At 35.8% G+C, this 22,286-nt stretch overlaps 4 protein-coding genes across 7 annotated transcripts; 1 reads left to right on the top strand and 3 right to left on the bottom strand.

Annotated features, from left to right (window-relative positions):
* Window positions 1–410: 410 nt before the first annotated feature.
* Window positions 411–5,403, bottom strand: Lmanii (Lysosomal alpha-mannosidase II). Its single transcript, XM_076383833.1, has 17 exons — window positions 5,260–5,403; window positions 5,031–5,133; window positions 4,871–4,952; window positions 4,580–4,765; window positions 4,286–4,491; window positions 4,073–4,209; window positions 3,760–3,893; window positions 3,096–3,309; window positions 2,828–3,027; window positions 2,537–2,739; window positions 2,253–2,455; window positions 1,970–2,180; window positions 1,782–1,899; window positions 1,434–1,710; window positions 1,113–1,355; window positions 871–1,020; window positions 411–773 (listed from the first exon to the last, which is right to left on the bottom strand). The coding sequence occupies exons 1-17, from the start codon at window positions 5,374–5,376 to the stop codon at window positions 546–548; spliced, it is 3,012 nt and encodes a 1,003-aa protein (XP_076239948.1). The 5' UTR covers window positions 5,377–5,403; the 3' UTR covers window positions 411–545.
* On the top strand, window positions 5,268–21,504 carry LOC143182660 (alkylglycerol monooxygenase). Of its 4 annotated transcripts, none has more exons than XM_076383839.1 (10): window positions 5,268–5,798; window positions 18,143–18,296; window positions 18,517–18,641; window positions 19,029–19,180; window positions 19,270–19,373; window positions 19,637–19,799; window positions 19,873–20,024; window positions 20,460–20,594; window positions 20,980–21,093; window positions 21,250–21,504. In XM_076383839.1, the coding sequence occupies exons 2-10, from the start codon at window positions 18,171–18,173 to the stop codon at window positions 21,502–21,504; spliced, it is 1,326 nt and encodes a 441-aa protein (XP_076239954.1). In that variant the 5' UTR covers window positions 5,268–5,798; window positions 18,143–18,170. The 4 variants fall into 4 exon arrangements, with proteins under 4 accessions (XP_076239954.1, XP_076239956.1, XP_076239955.1 ...); XM_076383841.1 differs by lacking the exon at window positions 5,268–5,798 and adding an exon at window positions 11,183–11,315; XM_076383840.1 differs by lacking the exon at window positions 5,268–5,798 and adding an exon at window positions 11,189–11,262.
* LOC143182664 (uncharacterized) lies at window positions 6,398–12,229 on the bottom strand. Its single transcript, XM_076383846.1, has 12 exons — window positions 11,992–12,229; window positions 10,484–10,739; window positions 10,297–10,381; window positions 10,039–10,218; window positions 9,846–9,886; window positions 9,604–9,763; window positions 9,332–9,462; window positions 9,128–9,263; window positions 7,937–8,555; window positions 7,148–7,617; window positions 6,767–6,974; window positions 6,398–6,707 (listed from the first exon to the last, which is right to left on the bottom strand). The coding sequence occupies exons 1-11, from the start codon at window positions 12,012–12,014 to the stop codon at window positions 6,814–6,816; spliced, it is 2,262 nt and encodes a 753-aa protein (XP_076239961.1). The 5' UTR covers window positions 12,015–12,229; the 3' UTR covers window positions 6,398–6,707; window positions 6,767–6,813.
* Window positions 13,152–16,362, bottom strand: Noc2 (Nucleolar complex protein 2). Its single transcript, XM_076383178.1, has 10 exons — window positions 16,039–16,362; window positions 15,592–15,955; window positions 15,392–15,501; window positions 15,154–15,311; window positions 14,855–15,079; window positions 14,593–14,781; window positions 14,395–14,514; window positions 14,183–14,314; window positions 13,907–14,122; window positions 13,152–13,822 (listed from the first exon to the last, which is right to left on the bottom strand). Exons 1-10 carry the CDS (start codon window positions 16,184–16,186, stop codon window positions 13,274–13,276), a joined length of 2,211 nt encoding a protein of 736 aa, XP_076239293.1. The 5' UTR covers window positions 16,187–16,362; the 3' UTR covers window positions 13,152–13,273.
* Window positions 21,505–22,286: the final 782 nt, after the last annotated feature.

Raw genomic sequence — 22,286 nt, 5'->3', positions numbered from 1 at the left:
TTCTGATGTCATCTAGGGTATACAAAGGGTAAAGAATAGCAAATTAAATCTGAGATTATTAGTATTTGATACACATATATAATATATACTTTGATGAAGAACTAAATGCAGATTACTGTACGTAATCTCTTCAGCACAATTTCGTATCGATAAAAAAACACTTTTGATATTCTGAGATGGCATCTCAAACTTGCCATACAACTTTTTCACAGTCTAAAAAACTATTCTGTAATTTTGTAACAAAAAATTTTACATTTCAGAAAGGTTATTAATTCTATGATCTGTCAAAAGCAGTCACGATTGTTTATACATTAGTGACGTGTAAAACACTGGGAGATAGTTTAAGCCACTTTTTTTTGAACTTCAAGAAGTTGCAAATGGTTTTAGAAAAGCTAGAAGATATATAATATTCACAATTATTATTTATTTATCTTGTAGATGTACAGTAAAAAATAGAAACATATAATATCACAAAATTATGAACAGGAAAGAAGAAAACAAATATGAGAAAGACGTGAGAGATAATTTAATCATTGATTATTAAATTAATCTTCTCGCGGTGCTGTTTTAAGAATAAATGTTCTTATTTCCATTGGTTTCAAGAGAATATTTATAGCATCTTCATTAATTTCTATCGGTGTAGCGGTCTCATTTGCTTGAAGGATATCGTTCGTTTCTGCTTCCCATTTCATACGATCCATTTCTTCCATCCATTGATTGCCACCCAGTGTAGTTTCTTTGATGGATAAAATCGTGAAGGTTGAAAACAGATCCTGTAATAGTGAACATTGAACATTCTGTTTCTGGTAGATCATTCTGTATAAATAAGTAAAATTACTTAAATACCTTAGGACAATTAAATGAACAAACCTTAATATTAATTTCTGTAGGCTTGGATAAGTGCTCGGTTTCACCTATTTCGAAAATGTGTTCCAGCCTCAGCAAAATTGTACCATCCTTCCATGGCTCCAAAGTTAGAATATGGACATTAGGCGGCAACCTTTTAGCAAGACCTGATCCCTGAAAATAGAAACATGATTCCTCATTCCTTCTTGCACTCATAATAGGGAATTCTTTATTATATTTTTATCAAAAAATTTAATAAAACATACTTGAGAGGTAGATACATAATTTTCAGTATTAGACTCTGTAGTTATCGGTGTAATAAAGGTCCACGGGCGGAGCAACATTTGAAGAGCTAAGGATTTTTCCTTCAATACAAACTCGTCCAGATTTTTAATACTGCCTCCGACTAGATAATGTGAACCTCTGACCACTAGTCCTTCACCATATGCAGTTTCGTTCAAAGCTTCACCTACACCAAATGCATCATCTCTTAAGAGCCTCCTATGAAGCTGTAAGTTAATAATTTAATTACATTGTGTTCATCAAAATTGTATATTTTACGCATTATAGAATTAATATAATTTCACCATCAGTTCAATTTCTCCATCTCTCATACTGGTACCACCTTCCGCTCGATCAGTTAGCACGCTGAGTTTGAGGAGCTTCTCCTCATCTTTCAAGGAGATTTTCGCAGTAACTGGGTAGTAGTTCCCGGATATTTCTTCCTCCAATTTCACATTCCATGTTGGGCGGTAATTCCTTGTTCGTTTCAACATCTCCCGACCATTAGAATCCGTGTAAAATTCTTGATTGGAATTCAAGCTGCTATGATACTTTGTTATAATCTCTTTGCCAATTTTATCCCTGAAATTATATCTAATATAGTTGTTGCAACGTAGCTTTCATTTTAATTGAAATAATTAGCAGTATCTTACTTGACAGGTATTGGCCCGACTAGCCAGTCGAATTCAATGTAATTTTTCGCATTATAGATTCGAATTACCTGGCTAATCCAGTCATTAATAGTTAGATGAATTTCTTTTACTACTGGACCTGTAGTAAAAGTGAGTCAGATTGGTTAGATAAATATAACTACTGGAGAATTTTATTGCTTTTGTATTACCTTTGTGGATTTTATACTGTTTAAGATTAGCAAAGTCCTTAGAGATGCTCCTCGGTCTGAAAATGTATGCACCCGATGATCTGTTTTCGAATACCTTATTGTTTCCCTCCATTCCTTCATAGTAATGAAATGATTGAGTGAGATTCATATTCTTCTCTTTTCTCCATGTCACGACCACTTGGCCGTCAGCGTTAATTGACACATTGTGAAACTAAACAAATATTTAGCTTCTAACTGTTCCAGTAAATATTTATTATTAATTAATCAGAGCAGAAGTCAATACCTCATTAAGGATGAAATTTTCATCAACTTTAAGTTGGTTTTCATGTCCATTATGAGACTTCTGCGTAACTTTGAAGGACTTGAAACCCAGTGGTGGTATCGTCGCCAAAAATACCAGTTCGTGCGTTGCCGTGCCTTCTCTTCCAGGTATTTCTTGTACAGCTTCAGGAATAGGTACTAGCTGTGAGACAATGGTCGAGTCATCTTGAAAGAGATTATCAACTTTTAAGTTTCAGACGTCCAAAGCTTCTGAATCAGTTCAAACGATTGAACTAAAACACATACTTGAGATATCTTCAACCATATATGGTGTATTTTGAACTGGAAGACGAATAGGTGTTGTGACTGCTTGACTCAAAGGATTATAGATGGTTAACATGAAATTTTGATTTTCTGTGTATGGACAGGAACTAATATTTAATTGCATGCAAGAATTCATATCCCGAGGTGGTTGCTTCTTATCTTCACTTGCATTTTTATTCCATTTACTGAAACATTACCAAGAGTAGAGTCAAACATTATGATTTATACAATATCTCCGAAATTTATTTCCGGATTTGCAAAGATTTGCATTACTTTAGAGCATCGGAAGCGACGCCTACTCCTCGTTGCATGGCATCGTACAATAGACGCGAATAATCGAAAGCAACTTCTTGTTTCTCGGTTCCAGTCACAGCATCATGGTGTTGCATTACTCCCATAGCTTCACGGAGATGTGTCAGTTGTTCCTCGTAGTTTTCGCTTAGACCAGTTAATACAGCTAGCTGTTTGCTAATCTGAAATGATTTAAAATAGAAGAAAAGTTCGAAATTTGTGGAGGGTATTGGTATCTTAAATTCTTTACTTGTAAGAGGTTGTTTCCCATTCTTTCAAAAAATTTAACTGTTGGTCTGGAAGAAAAGTATCCGGTCCAATACGCATGAGGATCACTCGCATAAGGGAAGAAATCATCGGTTTTCGTACTCCATGAGAGATTTGCATCGTTCACTGCTTTTAGGTAGCACGAGGGTGTGGAATAGAATATATTCACTTCGGTACCTTTCAGTTCCCTTACATATCTATAAAATAGAAAGCAACTCATTTTAAACGTCATTATAAAAGAAACCTCCAGTGTTATTATTTCTCATTATTTCCTTTAACCATCCATAATATGATGATGGAGACCATCTTGAACGCCTAATTGATTTTGCTTAGTTAAGACTTATTATCTAATTATCTATTACCTGATCAACCTATCCAAGTTAGTAAACCACTTTTCAGCATGTTGGTAATTGAAATCTTCACCCATAGTAAAAATAATGTTATTAGTCCTGTATGATAGAGCCTGATGACGCGCATAGGATACTAATTCTTCAATCTATCGATGATTCAGAGTAGATTTTATTTAGCATGAACAAACACAAATGTATTACTAGAACCACAAGACCTATTCTCTCCCTTTTTCCTGCGATTTAGTTAATCGCGTATAAAAATGTCTTTCTAATCAAATAAGTTTATTGAAATAGTACCTGATCAACTTGTCCATGTTATCGAAGTACATTTCCGCGTATTGATACGTGAAATCTCCTCCCATCGTTAATATCACGTTATTTGTACGATACGCTTTGGATTGTTGAACGACGTATTGCAAAAACGAATCAATCTATTTTGCAACAGACATTATTATCCACCAACAGTAACTTAAACTATTTAAATTAGTTAATTGCATAAAGTGATTTACTTTGTGCAAAAAAATGTAAGTTTAGCGAAAAGGAAAGAAATAGTTCTGTGAATTTTGTAAGATATGAAAGTTTCGACAAAGTTTATTAATAAGTAACATACCTTCTTATCAACGTTATAGTCTGGACTGTTAGGGTCATCAATTATTGGATCGTCTTGGCACAGAATATCAAAACAAAAACCAGGCGGTGGGGAGTAATTATTGTAGAGAGCAACTGTGAACAAATCTGCTCGAGATCCTGCAATAATGTTTAGGATTATATTAATTATAGGTTTCCTTGTTTTAAATTAACTTAGACTGTATCTAATTCTCACCTAAATTTGGACTTCCTTTCCAGATAAATTCCATGGTTTTGTTGGAGAGCCTTTTCACTTTATCCTGATAATCTAGACGACCAAAGAACATTCCATCGAATCCTAATTGGGCAAATATAGATGCTTGTTCTCTCGAATGACCGAAAGGATCTATTTGCCATCCTACGTGAGGTTTTGCGCAACTTCCGAAAGTATCGTTAAGACGCCTAACAAAATGATAAAACACAATGGATAGCTTTTTAGAAAGTAGGCGATTTGATTAAATTCTTTTCAGAATTGATTCACATTAACTACCTAAAGCCCCAAGTGAATTGATCCACAACAGAGTGGTAATGAGTAACTGCCTCGTCGTTCATACTCCATCCACCGCCAACGATCTCCAATCTCCCTTCGTTTATTAAATTCTTAACATCTTGCTTCACTCTGTCGTTTTGTCGCAACCACCATTTCCATAAAAAGGAGGTTTCAACGTACATAAACCTGGTAGAATAGAGACAAAGTATAATCATATAGCTGTATTCAAATATCTTTAATTATATCAAGAATAATAATTATGATGCACAATTAAAAGTTGATTGCAATTACTTTCTCTCAGGTTTGGCTAACAGAGCTTGAATAACGCTGTCCAAAATGTACTGCACACCCGCGCTCTGAATGCGTGTTCGACCTTGATTATACAAAAGGTAAGAGAAATGTACATTTTTATTTTTCTTTTGATTATTAGAATATACTTCAAGGCACTTACTTCCAAAATAATATTGATCAACTGTTTTTAACCAGCCCACATCATCATGAGAGTGAGCAACTAAGTGAATGTTCAATTTTGTTGGATCCACCTTGTAACATGCCTATAATAAAATTTTACTTTCAAGGGTATTCCGATTTTTATTATAAAATTTGTATTATATTTTTCTGACATTCTTCTCCACTTTCAGGGATTCACGGTGAAAGAAATTGGCGATTGATTGGCGTACCTGATAACCGCATGTTTCGCCTTCGACAATTGTTTCTCTTGGTATGCTCGCTGCTTGTCCATGAGCGAGCAATACCGCGCTGGACAACAACGCTATCAAGAAGCCAGACCACGTCATGACTAAGCACCAGCCGAGACACTTTCGGCCGCGACCAGCTTGAACTAATGAAATAATCACCCACTCTTCTCTACTTATGCTGCTTTTCCACGCGTCCACCACTGCGATTGCGTCGAAGATAAACGATACAACGATAGTCTGTTTGCTGCCGCGGATCCGATACACACAGTGGGTGCATCCAGTATCGCTACCGCTTTTGAAGTAGTTCACTAAGCGGCGAGTGGTACACGTATTTCAAACAATTGTGGTCGTACTGACATTCTTTCTCTTTATCTTAGACAGGAGCCATTGAATAAAAGAGAGAAAGAGGGAGGGTGTCGGTGCGATCAGAATTGTTTGAGGTGCGTGTACCGCTCAATGAGCGGTGGTGGTACTGGATACACTTAATGTCAACAGTATTGAAGAGGGTCGAAGAGATTCAGGTATTATCAGTTTTGCATTTTTCTATGGCTAAGGCTAGATAGTCACTATATATTTAATTCGCGAGGGTTATTATGCAAACTAAGATTTATTTTTGAGGACAGCAAATACATAGCAATAAATACAGTAAAATAACATGAAAAGCAGTAGATATTGAAGTTTGATTCGCGTAATCATTTACGCTTGTTTATGCCTGTACGTAAATATTATGAATTATGATCATTGATCTTGAAAGGGGCGTATCCTTTTACTTTATTTTTATTTGAGGGAATACTATGCTTTTAGTAAATCATACTTAAAAGTTGGGGCACTTTGTGATTTACATAATTCATTAAGAAACTGTTACTTAGTGTTAACAACTTATTTCTTCAGAAGTTTCAACTTAAAATATGAATATTATCTCGGGAACATTTCAACACGCGATTAGAGCGGACATGTTCTTAATTTGAAAAGTAGGATTAGCTATCGGTAGAACAAATAAACTAAATACAAAGTTATCTTGTTATTTAGATAGCACTTCAAAAATTAATCAGATATCTTACTTTATCTTATTTTGCATACTAACTTTCTAATTACGTTTGATAGAAATCAATCATGACAATCTCTTTTACGAAAACAACATTTATTCGCATAATATAATATTAATACTTTACAAAGTAAAATGCAATAACACTGTCAAATAAGCATAAATAAAGATCAATGATTTTAATAATGGGAGAGGTAGAGGTACATCAAGCAAAACGAAGCTTCAAAACGTGTGTATATAACGCTGTAGAATTAACGCAGAGTCTTCTTGGTCTCTTTCGAATCTTGAAATTCATCATTATTACTGATAAGGGAAGAAAGTCAAAATAATCCGAGTGATATTAAAATAGTGTTCGTCTGGTGAACAAATCCATAGTTGCATCTTTCTGAAAAAGATCCTTTAAACTTATTATATTTCATCATGTATATTTCATTAATAACGTACCTGTTTAAAAGAGGTCGTTTTAGTAAATACGCTTTAGTAAATCACGTTTAAAAATCAGAATAAACGATTTCCTGTGGCTTTTCAAATTTTATCGGTCGGTAGACGCCCAGAGACTGATTCCAGCCGCGAGGCGCCGTGTTGTAATTCGTTAAATTATGAACACTTGCTAGCTTTGGGCCTGTGTAGGTATTTTCGTAAAGTTTTTTACCTGAAACAGTATCAAAATGCTCTAACAAAAATATACAAAATAAATGTTTCGTTACATCATTTGAATCATCAAATAAAACTATCAAGCAGAATAGATTTAGAAGCAGCAATATCAGATCGCATGTATCAATGGAAAAATATTAAATAAAGCAAAGCGCATGCTTGTTAACTTGCCATCGTCCTGGCAGACGTTGCTGAATTTGCCATCTGGCGAAGGAACGCCATGCAAAAGATTGTCCAGAACTGGTGTGTTGCGCAAGTGTTTGATAGTCTCTAGAATATCATCCTGAGAAGCCAACATAGACAGTAACAACGACTTGGCCTCTGCTGGCACTTCTGACTCTGTGTTCACGAATTTCGCGTCCTCGTCGTTACAGAAATTCTCTACTTCCTCCGACGTCGCAGATCGACGTCTGCGACTGGCGTACTCCTCATGGAACATCGACGAGTACTCCTGTTCGCCATTCATCATGCTCGAGGTCTCCGATTTCTCACGATAGATCATCTCCTCCTCGTTATCGTAGTCATTCATTTGGGAGTCAGTCTCGTCGGTCGTGTATTCCGTGTCGTCAGTGGACACGTAACCATTGTTACAGCGATCTTGAAGCTTCATGGGCTCCTCGTACGTTTGCTGGCTAGATATTCTGTATTGTGATCGGTGCGAATGAAATTGCGATATCGCGAAGGTCTCGATAACATAACATTTAATTGTAATCGGTTTAGGGATAAAACTTTCTTCAGTTTTTGCACCTACAGGGTGTTAACAAGGTGTAAACGTTTAGATAATGAACTTTTGAATCATAAATCCATGCAAAAATATGAGATCTAAATTTTGACTGCCTGTGGTACGGGTTCATACAAATTTTTACATTGTTTTTCATGAAACCCTAAACACCCTGTAGATTTCCAGTCAGTTAATGAATTGAATTGAGTATCCTAGTTATTATTCCTACAGGCTCTCACCTTCTACGCTCCTCTTCAGGATTGTACTTGACTTGGGTGTTTCGCGTCTCGAAGAATCTGGCTATGTCACTATCAAGTGGACTATGCTGGATGATAGGAATAACTTTTGGACTGATCTGTTTGTATTGTAACACTGGTCTGCAAGTTTTCTCAAATTCTTGGATCAATTGTTTAACTGGCACTGGTGTATATTCATTTCCTTCGCTATCTATACGACTAGCCTCAGACTCCGTTTGATTATTCAGCACTTTGTTGTTAATCATGCTTTGCACACGTTCTTCTTTGACATAACTATTGACCTCTTTGTTAGTGGTAATGTTGCGTGTGTTAGAGTAGTTAGATCTGCTCAGCGAAGCCTTGTTATAATTGTGGTTGTGTCTGTTAATGTTAGCTGATGTTATCGCTGCACTTTCGTTGCCGTTAGCTCTGTGATAGCTGTTGCTGTATCGCTCAGCATTTGGATCGAAGGCCATTCGTCGCGACTTCTCGACGATCGACGATCGAGACTTGTCTACAGGAAAGTCATTATCTGTACCGACCGCTACCTCCCTCAAATAAATCTTTTTCACCTCGTGCATGTGGTTGCACTCATTACCATTGCATCGATATTGATTTCTGCCTGGAAAAGTTATTTTTAATTGAACTTCTAAATGACTCGCAGAAGATATTGTTCAACTTTAGAAACGTATTGACCTAGGTCAGATCAGCAAACGCGCCTCCGCTTTAATCGATTTAACAGATACAAAGACGTCGATTGGCAACATCGACGCAGATAGTTGTTTATTTTAGATATACAATAAAAAAGAATGCGGCGGTGGCGTCGCATCGATTGAATAACATCGACGTCGTTTGCCAATCGAAGTCTCTTCTGGGTCGTTGCACTCCCCAGAGAGGCTTTAATTTAAAACGTCGATCGTGTCAATGCCTTCGGGTCTTCAGGCCTTTTTTTAATCCATAGCTTGTTAGCGAATGCGAGAAGCTTTTGACAAGCAAAATGCAGTGGTATTGGCCTGAAATAAAGCGTGAAGCAAGACCCCTATCTCGAATTCGAGTCCTTGGAAATGGTTAGCTACTTGCTAGCGAATTGAAAACAATTCGAACAAACAAAAATATAATGTGGATCGTTGCCAGATAGACGTGCCAACCAGATGATCTCTAAAGACAGAGGACGTAATGCTGTATTTTACGCACCTGTTGTGGGAGGATTCGTGTCATCCAGAGACAAGTCCACGGTGAAGGGATTATAGAACGGCTTCTCGATGGTTGGCTCAGGTACAAGGGGTGTTAATGGAGACATGTTCGAGTACTTCGAACTGCCGTTCATTTCCTATACGTAAGACAACGCGTAATTGAATATTCTTAGACAATTATGCTGATATCTAATTTAGATCTTACTGATTTTCTTGGATAGAGGGGTGTCTTGGGGGTTCCTGGTGTGTTTGGTGTGTTTGGTGTCTGGGATGATTGATCCTTGTCTACCACCCATTTCTCGGACCTTTTCCTGCGTTTCGCAAATATCTCAGCACCTAGGAAAATCACAGGATTTATTTGCTATAACTTGGCTTAACTAAAGTTAATAAGGAATTCGATGAAAATTGGAGCAGCTAGCCAGAAGGAGGTATCATTGGAATTTATTTGCAAAGTGCTAATATAAATGTTACACTCACCTCGACCTCTTTGATTGTTTAAGTCACGAACAATATCGAAGAGTTTCTCGGGATTCTTTGGCATTGGTTCGATATTTACTTCTTCGCCTAGAGCCTGGATACCATGTATATCCAACACCTTGCCGTGAGGATTCATCATGCATTTTAGAGGAACTTTATCCTAGGAAAAGATTTTTTAGTCAAAATTAGAAGATTCATTCGGGTCCATAGATTTTCAGAAAAAACTGGAATGAAATACTCACCCTATGAACAGGGGTTGAAGGCTCTTCCGCATCTTCTAAACCTACAATACATTTATTTCAATGATTATTATGTAATCATCAAAATCCAAATACCAAATTCGTATTTTCCAGGAAGTATATTGGTATTCTTGTCGTGTCTGTCTCTAAGCATTCCGAATCTACTGAATTTATGGAGATCTCTGCATACACATACCGTTGCCGTCGTGAATCCATTTCACCGATCGTTTCTTTCTATTCACGTACATGGACTGACCCTTGCTTTTCATGTTCTTCACGTCGCTCAGCGAATGCGAAATTCGTCGAGCGAGTTCCACCTGATCCTCTACAGTAGGATGCGTTGGCGCGTAAAAGTACGACGACGCAAACATCTTCCCTGGAAATGGTGTCTTTATTTATTTGACAATCTGCAGACACGAATCTGTTTGCTCATTTCTCCTGTTTTACAACTTACTGTTTTTCGACTGCATGATACCCTGCGAATCTTGGGCAGGAGTGAGTAATTTTTGCAGATTCACTGGACCACTTTCATTGCTCTCCTATGAATTAGAAATTAAATAAATGAAACATTTCAGAACTGTTTGCTCTTTCTCGTTACTAATTCTTTTTTATTTTATCTTGCGCTTAGAGTAAATGTTTACCATATCGAAGTGCAGTATCTTTGAGGTCAGATGTTCAAGGAAGTTCCTCTTTACCGGGTCGTGCCTATCGGAGGGTTTGAAGCCGCGAGAACGTATTACAACATTGTCCGCGGAAACGCTTCGTTGCAAATAGTTTTTCTCTTGGGTATTGCTATAATTCACACTATACGTATATTCCGCATCCTTTGAATTTTCTGATGCAAAAGCGTACGACTTGTACGCGCTACTTAGAACGTTCCCCTTGGCGTTGCTGGATCTGTTGAAATTGGGATGAAAGTTTCCTCAGTAAACCATTGATAATGTGAACATAAAGAAGAAAAAGTATGAGAGACAAATCTACAACGAACGCACAAGTTTAATTTTTTTATTTGAACAAGTCATCAAATAGGATTTGAAATTTTTCAAAGAATTTTATATTTTAACTTCCAAAGAAAAAAAAATTATGTACTGTTTTTCCTTTGAAATCTCGCAAGCTACGTTACTGGGCAAAAATGAAAACGAAACGAAAGATTGCAATTCCGTTTGACGAATGCAAAACGAAGGTTCGACATCGTCAAATCGGATTCTTTTTATCGAAGGAAATTGGTCCTCTTCCAAGTGGTCAATTAATTCCGCGTTGCGGTATTGGCAGCGTTACAATGAGGTTCTGTGCAAAAGAACTGCTAAATTTATCTGTTGTAACGTAATACGCAGTAACAGTTCGAACTGTCCGGGTATACTACCGGTGCTCTATTTATCAGGATCAAAGTTGTAAAACCAATCACGGGTGTTAATACGAGGTAGAAAATTAATTTCATTTACATTTCTTTAGATCGGAGTTTGATTGCACGAGGTGAGTTGTGGAAGAGGCTCGCAAAAAAGAGTAATTACGTTCGTTATACTATCTTCATAAAAAAGAATATAATTAAAAATAGAGATAGGTATTTATCAATAACTGGAAGTTATAAATTGAAGAAAATATTTTACTCATTAATTTACGTGTTATCGTACCTGCGATTTCAGTAACATACTATCACGATGTGCTTTTATCAATATTAGAAACCTTATCGTTTCCATATTATTAATGATTAAGATCATTAATTAACTAGTAAGATGAATTATCGTTTTTGGTATGTCAATAACTTTTTGTGAGATTACTTAGAGATGGAAATTGATGTAATTCGTCTTGTCAACGTTTTAACTTCGCAACTTCAATGTTTGATACGATGCTTTAAATAGATCGTTCGGCAGAAGTTCGAACGTTTCGAAGATCAGCAAACTGACAAAGTTCAGAAGTTTGAAATAGCGACAATGTTTGCTCCTTCTAACTTTTTATCTTAATTTTCAGAAAATTATACTGATCTCTAAACTTGAAAAAACTTGAGATTCAAAATGTATTCAGAAATTTCAGTCGATAAAATACACAGTTAAGTGCAATCAAACTACATCTTCTTAATGACATTTTTTCGATCACAATTTTCCTTGTTTTCCTCAATTTCTTCTTGTTAGGAAGAGAAATGAAAGTTTACTTATCGAATGGTGCCCTCCTCATCTCGTTCTACGCGCAATTTTCTTCTCTCTCGTTTCTTTCCTCTCTCCCACTTTGCAACCCTTTTCCTGGTCGGATGTGCGCTCTTCTCGTTTTTTCTTTCTGTTTTTCAGCGAATTTACGTAACTCACGAGTGTATACTAAGAACGAAACGACGATCCGCGTACGGGAGACCGACAGATCTCACGACGAAGGCTCCCTCGCCATGAGAGACGAAATCGCATCTTACAAAATGTTCCCTGGCACGCACAGACGTGGCCACGGTTAAGTAGCAAGAGGTGGCCGACCAGGCACATACAGGCCACTCCGTCAGCGGGACGCACTAAGTGGCCAGCAGCCACCAGTATCGTCAGGATCTCCTCATTCATCAACAGAGAGAGATTTTTTGAGGAGGAAAAAAAACGAGAAAGAGGGATTTATTTTTGTACGTCGAGCAGATCTCGTACGAATATACTGTAAATTTTGTCGCAATCTCGTGACGGAGGTATAGTATGACGCCTCCAGTCATATATCGTTTTTGAATAGGAGCAAAACAGAAAGAAAGAAAAAAGAACGCTCAAGTCGTTCTCGCGTTTTCATCACCTACATACGTAAACTCTCCGAGTCCTCTTCTCGAAGTGAGTCGTCTCGAGAAGCTTGTCACTGGTAAGCTTCTGTTCCTCCGCTTTGCGATCTCGTGATGATCGGAACCACCGTTATTTGTTTTTCTTTATTGAGGAATTGTTTTCTCTTATCTGATACGAACACTTAGATGAGATGAATTACCGCACGGCTAGCACACGGTGCTTTATAATAGCGGCCAACCGTGGCTATACCGACTTCCCGACTGCCTTGAGTCGTCTTCGGTAAAAATAGACCATCAGAAAGCGACACCTCAGGAATCGGTGGCTGCTGCTGCCTTACGCGATGTAAGTTATCGCACCCTGTTCGATCACCGTCAGGATTACCTTCCAGAAAAGTGTCTTACTTCATCGCCATATTAAAATAACAATACTATCACAATGTTGTGAAATCTTAGAATTACTGAAGATGGAGTCTTCTAATATTTCTCTAGAAATTTCGACTATTATACGTACTAAATACTGCTAGGATATTCGCTTAAAAAGAAAACGCATTCGCCTTATAATAAATAATAGACATTCTTTTTATTTCTGTTTTAATAACCATGATTGAACATCTATCTAAAACATATAAAATACATTGAACTTTAAGAAATACCAAATTTACAATTACGTTCCTATATTCTTAGATTATACTTGTACTTAATCCCAATCGTCACTATTTATATCTTGTACAATATCCGTATTTTCTCGTGGCAAATCGATATCATCGATCTTCTTATTCATTTTTATTTTCTTCTTGTTCTTCTTCTTCGGCTTAGCAGGTGGTCCAGATTTCTGTTCGCCAGATTTGATTCGTAGTTCAAAATCACTTTCTTCATCGCTCATATCTTCGTTTATTTCGTCTCCTTCGCTATCTTCACTTTCTTCATTTGCTTCATCTGACTTTCCTCTCTTCGGTTTCCTTATCGTTGGTAAAGCGTACTCGGCTATTTCTTCGTTCTTTGTAAGCAATTTAAGTTTCTGTGATTGATGAATTTTTATCCAAGACTCGTAGAACTTTGCTAATGATGTTCCCTCCACTTTTATTCTATTTTCCCAATTCTTTATCTCCTGCATGTTCTTTAAGTCGATTATGGTTTTGTTGCGTTCCATTTCGATATATTTTCTGTTCTCTTCAATTTTATCCAATAGTTGTTTCATCTTCCTACTATAGTTTGCAACGTGACACTTTTTTACGAAGGCTTTCAACTAGAAGAAAAAGTTGAAAATAAAATTTGCATTGAGATATGAAATATAATTAGCGTAATTAAAGTTTTTTAATACTTAACTTACCTGTACTATACATGGTACGTATAAATCGGGGAAATATATCGTGTGACTATCTTTTGCTGCATTTTCTAAGATAAGTTTATATATGGATTCGATAACATTATCTTTAAAACCATTCTCCTGTAACTGAGACTTGGAAGCTCTTAATATGCAAATGAAAGGTACTGGTTTCATACTGACTGCTTTGTGTTTTTTATTGAAATCGTAAGAGTTTAATATCTACAAAAATAAAAAAGTCTTAGTCTATTTTTTAAATTCAAATAGTTCTAAAATACATACCTCTAATAAAAATGGTAATATAGGTATAAACGTGTCAGTGTGTCTGGAAATATCTATTAACATTTGTACACAGTGAAACCTCAATGGATAGTACTGCGGAGTTGGAATCAACTTTATTGTACCTATGATAATCTGCATATAAATAATTAAATTTTAGTTATTAACATTTTGTCTTTTCAATAGGTTATAAAGTTATAAGTATTTTTACGTACTTGCACTAGAGGATACAAAAGTGAACGTAACATAGAGTCGTGTCTTGATAATTTAATTAATTCCGACCAAAAGAGCAGTGAATTTATATATTGCCAATTATATACAACTTGGAAATTCTCCTGTAAAAATGTTAACGTAGAGAAACATTAGTAATATGTGAACTATCAAACATAGAAAATATCTGAGTGAATTACTACCTTCTTTTTTAAAGTCATAGCATTTCTCAAATGAATAGCCAATTGTCTAATATATAAAAACGCATGATTATAGGCAAGATTATGGTCAAGTAAATATATTTCAGCTAAAGAATGCCTCATGAAGTTTATTCCAGGCAGTGTCGTGAAAGATACGAATTTCGCATTTTCAACATATTTTACATACATTGTCTGAAACACGCGAGTTCTGAAATTAATTTTATAAAAACGATTTTCCTGTTTAGTGTTCATAGATTAGTCTTACCTTAAACAATGTATCTAATACTGATTCTCGATGAGTTGTTGCTATACGTAATATATTTAAAAAGGAAACAACACGCACAGTTTCTTCACCACTTGACCAAACTTTCAATAGAACCTTTAACAATGGCTTAACCATTGAAGAAAATGATTGTGTATAGGGTAGCATTTGATGCAGATGCTTTAAGAGCACTGTTAATATATTAGTTGATGTTACATTTTGCAAAATCTATAAAAGAATGTATTATAAATAACTAAATTCAATATTGTTTAATATTCCCAAATTGTAGTAATAACACTTACTTTTACTAAATCAGTCAGATATGATTTCAGGAGACCTTTCACTTTGCCAAATCTTTTGATTTTGTGAATTTCAGACTGTTTTTCTGAGTCTAATTTTAAAAACTGTTTAAATGCATCAGGCAAGTACAATATGCATAATTGTACAACACCATTAAACACTAAAAAATTTCGTCATTTGAAAATTCATTAAACAATAGATAGAAAAATGTGTTGAAATAAGTATAAGAAAAAGACCAACCTGCACTACCCTCTACCTTGTAAGGTAAAGATTCTGCTTCATCAGATTCTGATACTGTCTGCAATGCAGCATGGAAAGCATCCACAGCACATTTAATAGTTTTCAGTGACCTATAAATTTAAAATTAGTATCATTATCATTCCTTATTGTTTTTTTATCACCCTTTAAAATGAAGTTTTATGCTGTGAACAATACATTACTTGTCTTTCTGAATTTCTTCCTGCCATGTTTTTAACAACTTCAATGTGATTTTTCTTGTATCTTTTATTACACCAGTATCTTCATCTGGTTCATAATCACTTTCATCACTAGCAACCTCTAGTTCAATATTTGGTACATGTCTTGTATCTGAGTCACTTAACGAAGCCTTATCATCATCATCATCATCATCAATATTATCATCATCAGATACATTAAAATCTAATAAGTTTTTATCATTTTCTTTCAAATATGTATAAAATTCAGGATCTATATCCTTCAATTTCTTTAAGGATTTTTTATGTTCTACTGGGTCCATGTCACTTTCACTACTTGCTGCATCATCTTCATAATCATTTTTGTTTGCTATATAGCAAATTAAGCTTTATTTATTTACGCATATGTTTTTGAATTCCAAGTATAAATTATAGGAGACTAGATACCCTTACCTTTATCGTCATTATTATCGCTATTAGAGTCATTTTCAAAATCTTGATTAAAAAAATCGTCTGTAGTCACTTTGCTCAGATGTTTCTTTTTTTTCATACCAGGCTTCTTTGATTTCTTCATTATATTCTTCGTACTTTTTATTTTCATTGTTTAAAGCTAAAAAATATAACCTATGCAAAGTGGATGATTATATCAATCTGCCGTTGCAGAAATTACCTTACACGTTACACGTGTAAAAAAAAATATTCAGCTTAAGTTTATTTAATATTTATTTTTAAACTTTTAATATTTACGATTTTTTATTATTTTATAAATAATAGTACACTGTTTTCAAATGCCCACGTGCATAACCTGACATAAACACAACGTGTGGATAAAACAGGAATCATTGTTATCAGAATAATGATGATTCTTAATCTCGTCGTGAGAGGGCCACGAGGAGTAATCAATTCTCGCAAGCGTTATTCTTCACCAGATTCTGATAAATTAAAAGCTCTTCAATAATCTGTGGTTGTTGCGAAATTTGAAGCGTACACACGTTTGTGCAGAGCAAAAATTCCAGAATTCGATAAGTTCAATATTAGAAAAAGATGACGCGGAGTAAAGAGGTAATTGGTGCATAAAATCTACATCTAATTATAATCACGTTTATTCTAATAATTCATTATTAAATCTACAATTGCATTTATCAACGTACGTATACGACAGCAATTAAGATAATCGTAATGCAAACTTATGCATTAGTCATTACGTTGAAACGTTTAAAAGATACGTGAAACTATACTGATAAGAACAAGCAACAGAATTTCGCGGAATATTTTCCAAAGTTTCTTACAAAAATTGAGTTTCGAAACGAATTATTTCACGTTCCTTGAACTTTTAGAATACAAGAAGAAATAATTCTTAACTTAACCAAAGTAGTAGGAAGGAAATGTCCGTTACATGGCATTCACCAATAGCTCGTATACAGAATTTTCTTATCTTGTTATTTTAGGAGGGTCATGCTCTCAATTGCTTGAACCGGTTCGCGGGGGAGTAGGATTAGATGCGTAATATTTAGTTTGCAAAAATGGCTGAGACCTCAATTGACTCATAGAATGTTCATTATTGTTTATATACATATAGCATACTTTGATCTTTATTAAAACTTTTGTGCAGTAGCATTCGATCTCTCATAGCTATTAGTTTTCGTGCATAAGATATTCGCTCGTAGCAATTTTGTTTGCTTCGAAACGAGGCTGTTTTTCGATCTCATAACGTTCGTCAGTAGTAGCGTCATCGTCAAATGCGAGGGCTGCCCACGAGAGGGCCGAAAAACAATCGACGACGAAAAGACTTGAGACCGAAGTACGAAATTCGCGAACAGCCTCAGCGGTAGTGTAATTTATCGGTTTGTCCACTCTTGCGCGAATAATTAATGCGCGTTATGAAACACCCCGTCTGCGAGTGCGGTGCAGCGTCTGACATACCGAAGGTTCGTGTACAGTGGTGTACCACGCGGTTTCCCCAATTGCTCCCATAGACTCTCGACAATATTTACGAATATTTTATTCGTGGGATTCTCGTTTACAACTTTGGATATTCTAAGCAAATTTAAAGAGGAGGTATATCGTTCTTTTTTCAAAATTGTAAGTTCTGTAAGATTGAGAAGTGCTTATTGATATTTACGACTTTGTTTCTTTAGTGCAGATAATTTGAAATTTTCAAATAGTCAAATTTTCAAACATTCAAATTTTCAAATATTCAAAATTTCAAATATTCAAATTTTCAAATTTTCAAATATTCAAATTTTTAAATGTTGAAAATTTGAAATATGGGAAGCGTTTAGAATTGGGATCAACTGAAATGTTATCATATTATCAATGTTTCGCGCCTTTACCGCATACGGCCGTGAAAGAGACATCGCGCGCGCACACTCGCGTGTCCTCGGTTCGCTCGAACTTACGTATATAAACGATGCGTGCACGCTCTGTTCTCCTCGATGACTAAAACAGAGCCCCAATAGTGTCGGTATAGTTTATCGCGACGGTTTTTTCTTTACTTTCTTTAGTTCGCTTAATTTCGTCTTACGCTACTTCCTTTTTATTTGCATGATTTCACCAGAGACTGGCTGGGAAACTCGTGGCGCAAAATGACGAACGTTTCGCGCGTCGATTTCGTCGATCAGCTAAAGCACGCCGGCAAACTTTGGTACCTTATCAACCCCTACGAGACCGTCTTTGAATTCCCGCACCAAGTTCCTGATTATCAGCAGCAGGTAACTGATATCTGTATCTCACTTGTTTATATTTTCATTTTATATTTTAGTATTTATTTTAATTGTTTAATTGATTAATTGTTACTATCAAGTATTGCTATCCTCATAAAACAATAACTTTCATAATTAAATCTATTATTCATTGTCCATGGCACGACTAAGTGCAAACTATAAACATTTCAAGTCATTAAGATAAGATATTAATTCATTTCTTGTGTAGGTATGGCTCCCATTTTTCGTTCTTATCATTGTGGAGCAAATTATACTAAGAGCGAAAAACAAGAGCTTCCGTTTGAACGATCAAGTGACTTCGTTATCTCATTGGATGTTTCAAGAGACTGGCCGGTAAGCATAGGTAACGCTTTAAAGTTTTCAAATTCTTGCTATTTCTTTTTCTGCGGGAATCCCCGAAATTCATCGGGATGAAATTCTGCATGCTGTGAATCAAGTCTGCAGAACATCTGATGTTCCGTTTAATGGTGCGAAATCTATTTGCGTACGGTTGTTTTTGACGTGTATTCTTAGCCATCGCATTACTTCACGCATTTTTATTGTAACACAAGACACAAGAAAAAATGCAAAAATCCACACGAATACATACATTTTTATTCAATTAGATACTTCTAAGTTGAAAAGAATTTGTCTCTTGAATTTGATTAGGATACAAGTTTCATATGTTAATAAATCGTTAGAATTTCTAGAACTGATGCTGATATTTCTGAAAATTTTCAGGGTCTTCTTTCGTGGAGCCGAGTATTATGCGTACATTGTGATTTACGAGAGATATCACTGGTGGAATCTGCCGTGGAACTCAGCGTGGACATGGTGCATCACCGCCGTCGGGGTGGATTTCTGTTACTATTGGGTGCACCGCAGTAACCACGGTTAAAATCCTATCAAAAAAGCAATGCGTGCCATTGACGTCCCCCCCTACTTGACGAATCTCATTAGCATTATTCTCGCCCGTTTGCAGAGGTGCACTTTTTATGGGCTCACCATCAAGTACATCACAGCAGCGAGGAGTTCAATCTCGCGGTCGGTTTGCGGCAATCAGTTTTGCAACACTGGTGTAACTTCGTGAGTATCTCGCTCAAATTACACACCGATCGGGGTTCCGCCGGTGTCCTCGTGTATCCCACAAGCGGAAGTTGTCGCAATCGATGCTCTCTGCGGAGTTACGATCGTGTTCTCTTCATTCCATGAGAAAGCGATACGCCCAAGGGAGACAATATCTTTACTTAACTCGACTAAAATAACGAGGATCTTATATTTTTGATAAATTGAAAAATTTCATCCCAGGTTGTTGACTACTTGCATAAGAACGAACGATTTATTTGCAGATGTTTTACCTACCTCTCGCCTTATTTATACCACCGTCGCACTTCATCGCCCACAATCAATTCAACTTGATTTATCAATTATGGATTCACACGACCGTGATCGACGATCTTGGACCTTTAGAGTTGATATTTAATACACCAAAACATCATCGTGTTCATCATGGTGAGTATTTTACTGAAGAAAAAAGATTATTTCATTTAGATACTTTTTACAGTTACTGAAAATCTTTTTTTAGGTTGCAATTTGTATTGCCTTGACAAAAATTATGGCGGAGTTCTCATTATATGGGACAGACTGTTTGGTACATTTATGGAGGAGAAAGAAAAAGATGGAATAATCTACGGTTTGGTCACCAGCCCTCAATCTTTCAATCCCCTCTATTTGCAAGTGAGTAACTACAGTTCACGTGAGCCTTGTATATAATATATAACTGTTCTCTGTTTTTCTTCGATCGAACATACTGCTAGAACGCATGATCATACTGTTACATAAAATGACAATCGGTTATGCAAATACGATATATCTCAGTTGACATGATTTCTAAGGTTCTCTGCTTCTACTTTTTAATGAGCATTCGGTCTGAAGGAGAATGATTAGTTCGAATTACTCGAACAATTTCAACCGGATGAATAAATTACAAATCGAGATAATAATATACCAATATACCCTAATTACTCATTGCATGTATTTTTTATTTTCGAAGCAAGCTTTTTTCTGATGTACTTGTTCACGATAAATTATGTCCGTGATATAATAATTTAAAACATGTCCTTTCGTAATGAACTTGTTCTTGATCGAGCAACTTGTTCTGCAATGTTACAGGTGTTTTACACGGCGAATTTAATTCAGAAAAGTTTAAAGATGTCATCTCTTGGAGATAAGTTGGCCGTGGTATGGAAAGGTCCCAGTTGGTTTCCAGGCGGTCCACGATTAGGTCTCGACGAATACAAAGTAAATGTAAGTGTTCTGTTTATTTATTTCCATTCTATTGGCATGGTACTGTCGCTTATTATACTTTTATTCTACTGAACAAAATTCAAGTAGTAGTCTCTTATCAATAAAGTTAAAAAGATTAGTAGAAAGTAAAGCAAGTAATTGGCCTCGTTACAATGAAAATGAAATTCAAATACATCATCAGATAGCAATCTATTATTAAGAATACCAATGAACTTACATAATTGGCCAAGTAGCAATCGATGCAAATATGATATAAGTACTAGTTTCGAGATGCAGGGAGGTTGAGTAAACCGGTTTGATTTTACAAAGAAGCTTCTAGCGCGCTGACACTGTACGCTCGTATTTACGATAATGATTGTAGTAATGTCACCAATGTTTCCTTCAGGTCACGTCTAGAGTTAAATACGACACCTGTGTGCCTGCGTGGCAAACCCTTTACATAATTGTGCACTTTTTCCTGGTTTTCTACGACCATCTTCAATTGTATGATGAAACACGGGTGAGGATTACAATAGAACAAGCTTTCTTTGTGTTTTTTTTTTTGCTGGTGCGGAAATACCACGAGTTGCTATATTTGCATAAACGAGATTTGCCAATTTGCTTGTAAACTCAAATGAGAACTAGCAAAGAATTTACGAAGTTCTTTTGTTCGTAGGATCTCAGAACTGTCTCCTCTGGGTTTGTGATTATTAATAATCTGTTCGCTTTAACTGCGATCGGATTATTATTTGACAAATCGGTATACGCTGGCATCACAGAGTTCATCCGATGCTTCGTGTATGTATATTTTATGACGGTGCATGATTCGACGAATGTGTGCGTTTATAATGTGTACATTGTGTCTTGTTGTATGTGGATTTTGTACTTTCTTTGTAAAGCAAAATCCTGTGCTGTAAATATAAAAAAGTAATGGAGAAAGAATGGGATAACGTAGTCTTTAAAATCTTCGCTGTTTAGGGTTAGTGACTCACGCCATATTACTTTTATATAGATTTATATTTCGATCAATGAAATAAAAACAGAACTCTTCGAGATAAATGAACATTGTTAAAATCTCGATACAACATATAGCGCGCACAATCGACGATCGTACAATCGGAAATCGTTGGCAAGGGAAATTAAAGCAACGTTTGTCCTCGATTATTTGATTTAAAGTTCGCATACAAAATGTGTCTACAACGTTTGCGCATACGCGTCTTATTATTTAATAGTGGAGAATTGTGTACGTTCTTTTATTCGTAGCATCTTCTCCCTAATTATCTTAAACATTACAAGTTTTGCATATAAAATTTTCATTTTCTATTCAATTAATAATATATTCCGTTCTTTCTGTGAACACTTGCAATCAATAATATATATTAACGAGTAAAACACTTTTCAAAATCAGTTCATATGTTACGAGTAAAGTGTTCAGAACGTCTGCGTTTTAACATCTTAAAAAAGCGTACTCACAAAGACATCGTTATCGATCAGAAAAATTTACAAAACGCATGCCACATAATTCATTATTTAGTATCGTACAAGTAGAACATGTAAATAGCGTTAAAAATGCATCTCCCATTAATGCAACGCACGAACTTAATTACACGAACAGTCGAGAGAACGATCAAGCAAGATATCCGCGATTATCTTGAATAATTAAATCAAGATTACTGACAAATGGTATCTTGGCTTTTAGATAGAATACTAGAA

Source organism: Calliopsis andreniformis, chromosome 8 (genome assembly GCF_051401765.1).
Source record: "Calliopsis andreniformis isolate RMS-2024a chromosome 8, iyCalAndr_principal, whole genome shotgun sequence".
NCBI lineage: Eukaryota > Metazoa > Arthropoda > Insecta > Hymenoptera > Andrenidae > Calliopsis > Calliopsis andreniformis.
This window is presented reverse-complemented; position numbering and strand designations above follow the sequence as displayed.

Coding starts and splice junctions, on each gene's coding strand:
- Lmanii (XM_076383833.1), bottom strand. CDS start 5,376: ATGACGTGGTCTGGCTTCTTGATAGCGTTGTTGTCCAGCGCGGTATTG. Junction 3,894..4,072: donor ACTATAACGTTGATAAGAAG/GTATGTTACTTA, acceptor GTTGCAAAATAG/ATTGATTCGTTTTTGCAATA. Junction 1,900..1,969: donor ACAGTATAAAATCCACAAAG/GTAATACAAAAG, acceptor CTTTTACTACAG/GTCCAGTAGTAAAAGAAATT.
- LOC143182664 (XM_076383846.1), bottom strand. CDS start 12,014: ATGAGGAGGGCACCATTCGATAA. Junction 9,764..9,845: donor CTTCAACCCCTGTTCATAGG/GTGAGTATTTCA, acceptor ATCTTTTCCTAG/GATAAAGTTCCTCTAAAATG. Junction 9,264..9,331: donor CCCTCTATCCAAGAAAATCA/GTAAGATCTAAA, acceptor TCTTACGTATAG/GAAATGAACGGCAGTTCGAA.
- Noc2 (XM_076383178.1), bottom strand. CDS start 16,186: ATGAAAATAAAAAGTACGAAGAATATAATGAAGAAATCAAAGAAGCCT. Junction 14,782..14,854: donor TATTAGATACATTGTTTAAG/GTAAGACTAATC, acceptor CGCGTGTTTCAG/ACAATGTATGTAAAATATGT. Junction 14,123..14,182: donor TATTACCATTTTTATTAGAG/GTATGTATTTTA, acceptor TTATTTTTGTAG/ATATTAAACTCTTACGATTT.
- LOC143182660 (XM_076383839.1), top strand. CDS start 18,171: ATGACGAACGTTTCGCGCGTCGATTTCGTCGATCAGCTAAAGCACGCC. Junction 18,297..18,516: donor TTCCTGATTATCAGCAGCAG/GTAACTGATATC, acceptor TTTCTTGTGTAG/GTATGGCTCCCATTTTTCGT. Junction 19,374..19,636: donor TGCAACACTGGTGTAACTTC/GTGAGTATCTCG, acceptor ATTTATTTGCAG/ATGTTTTACCTACCTCTCGC.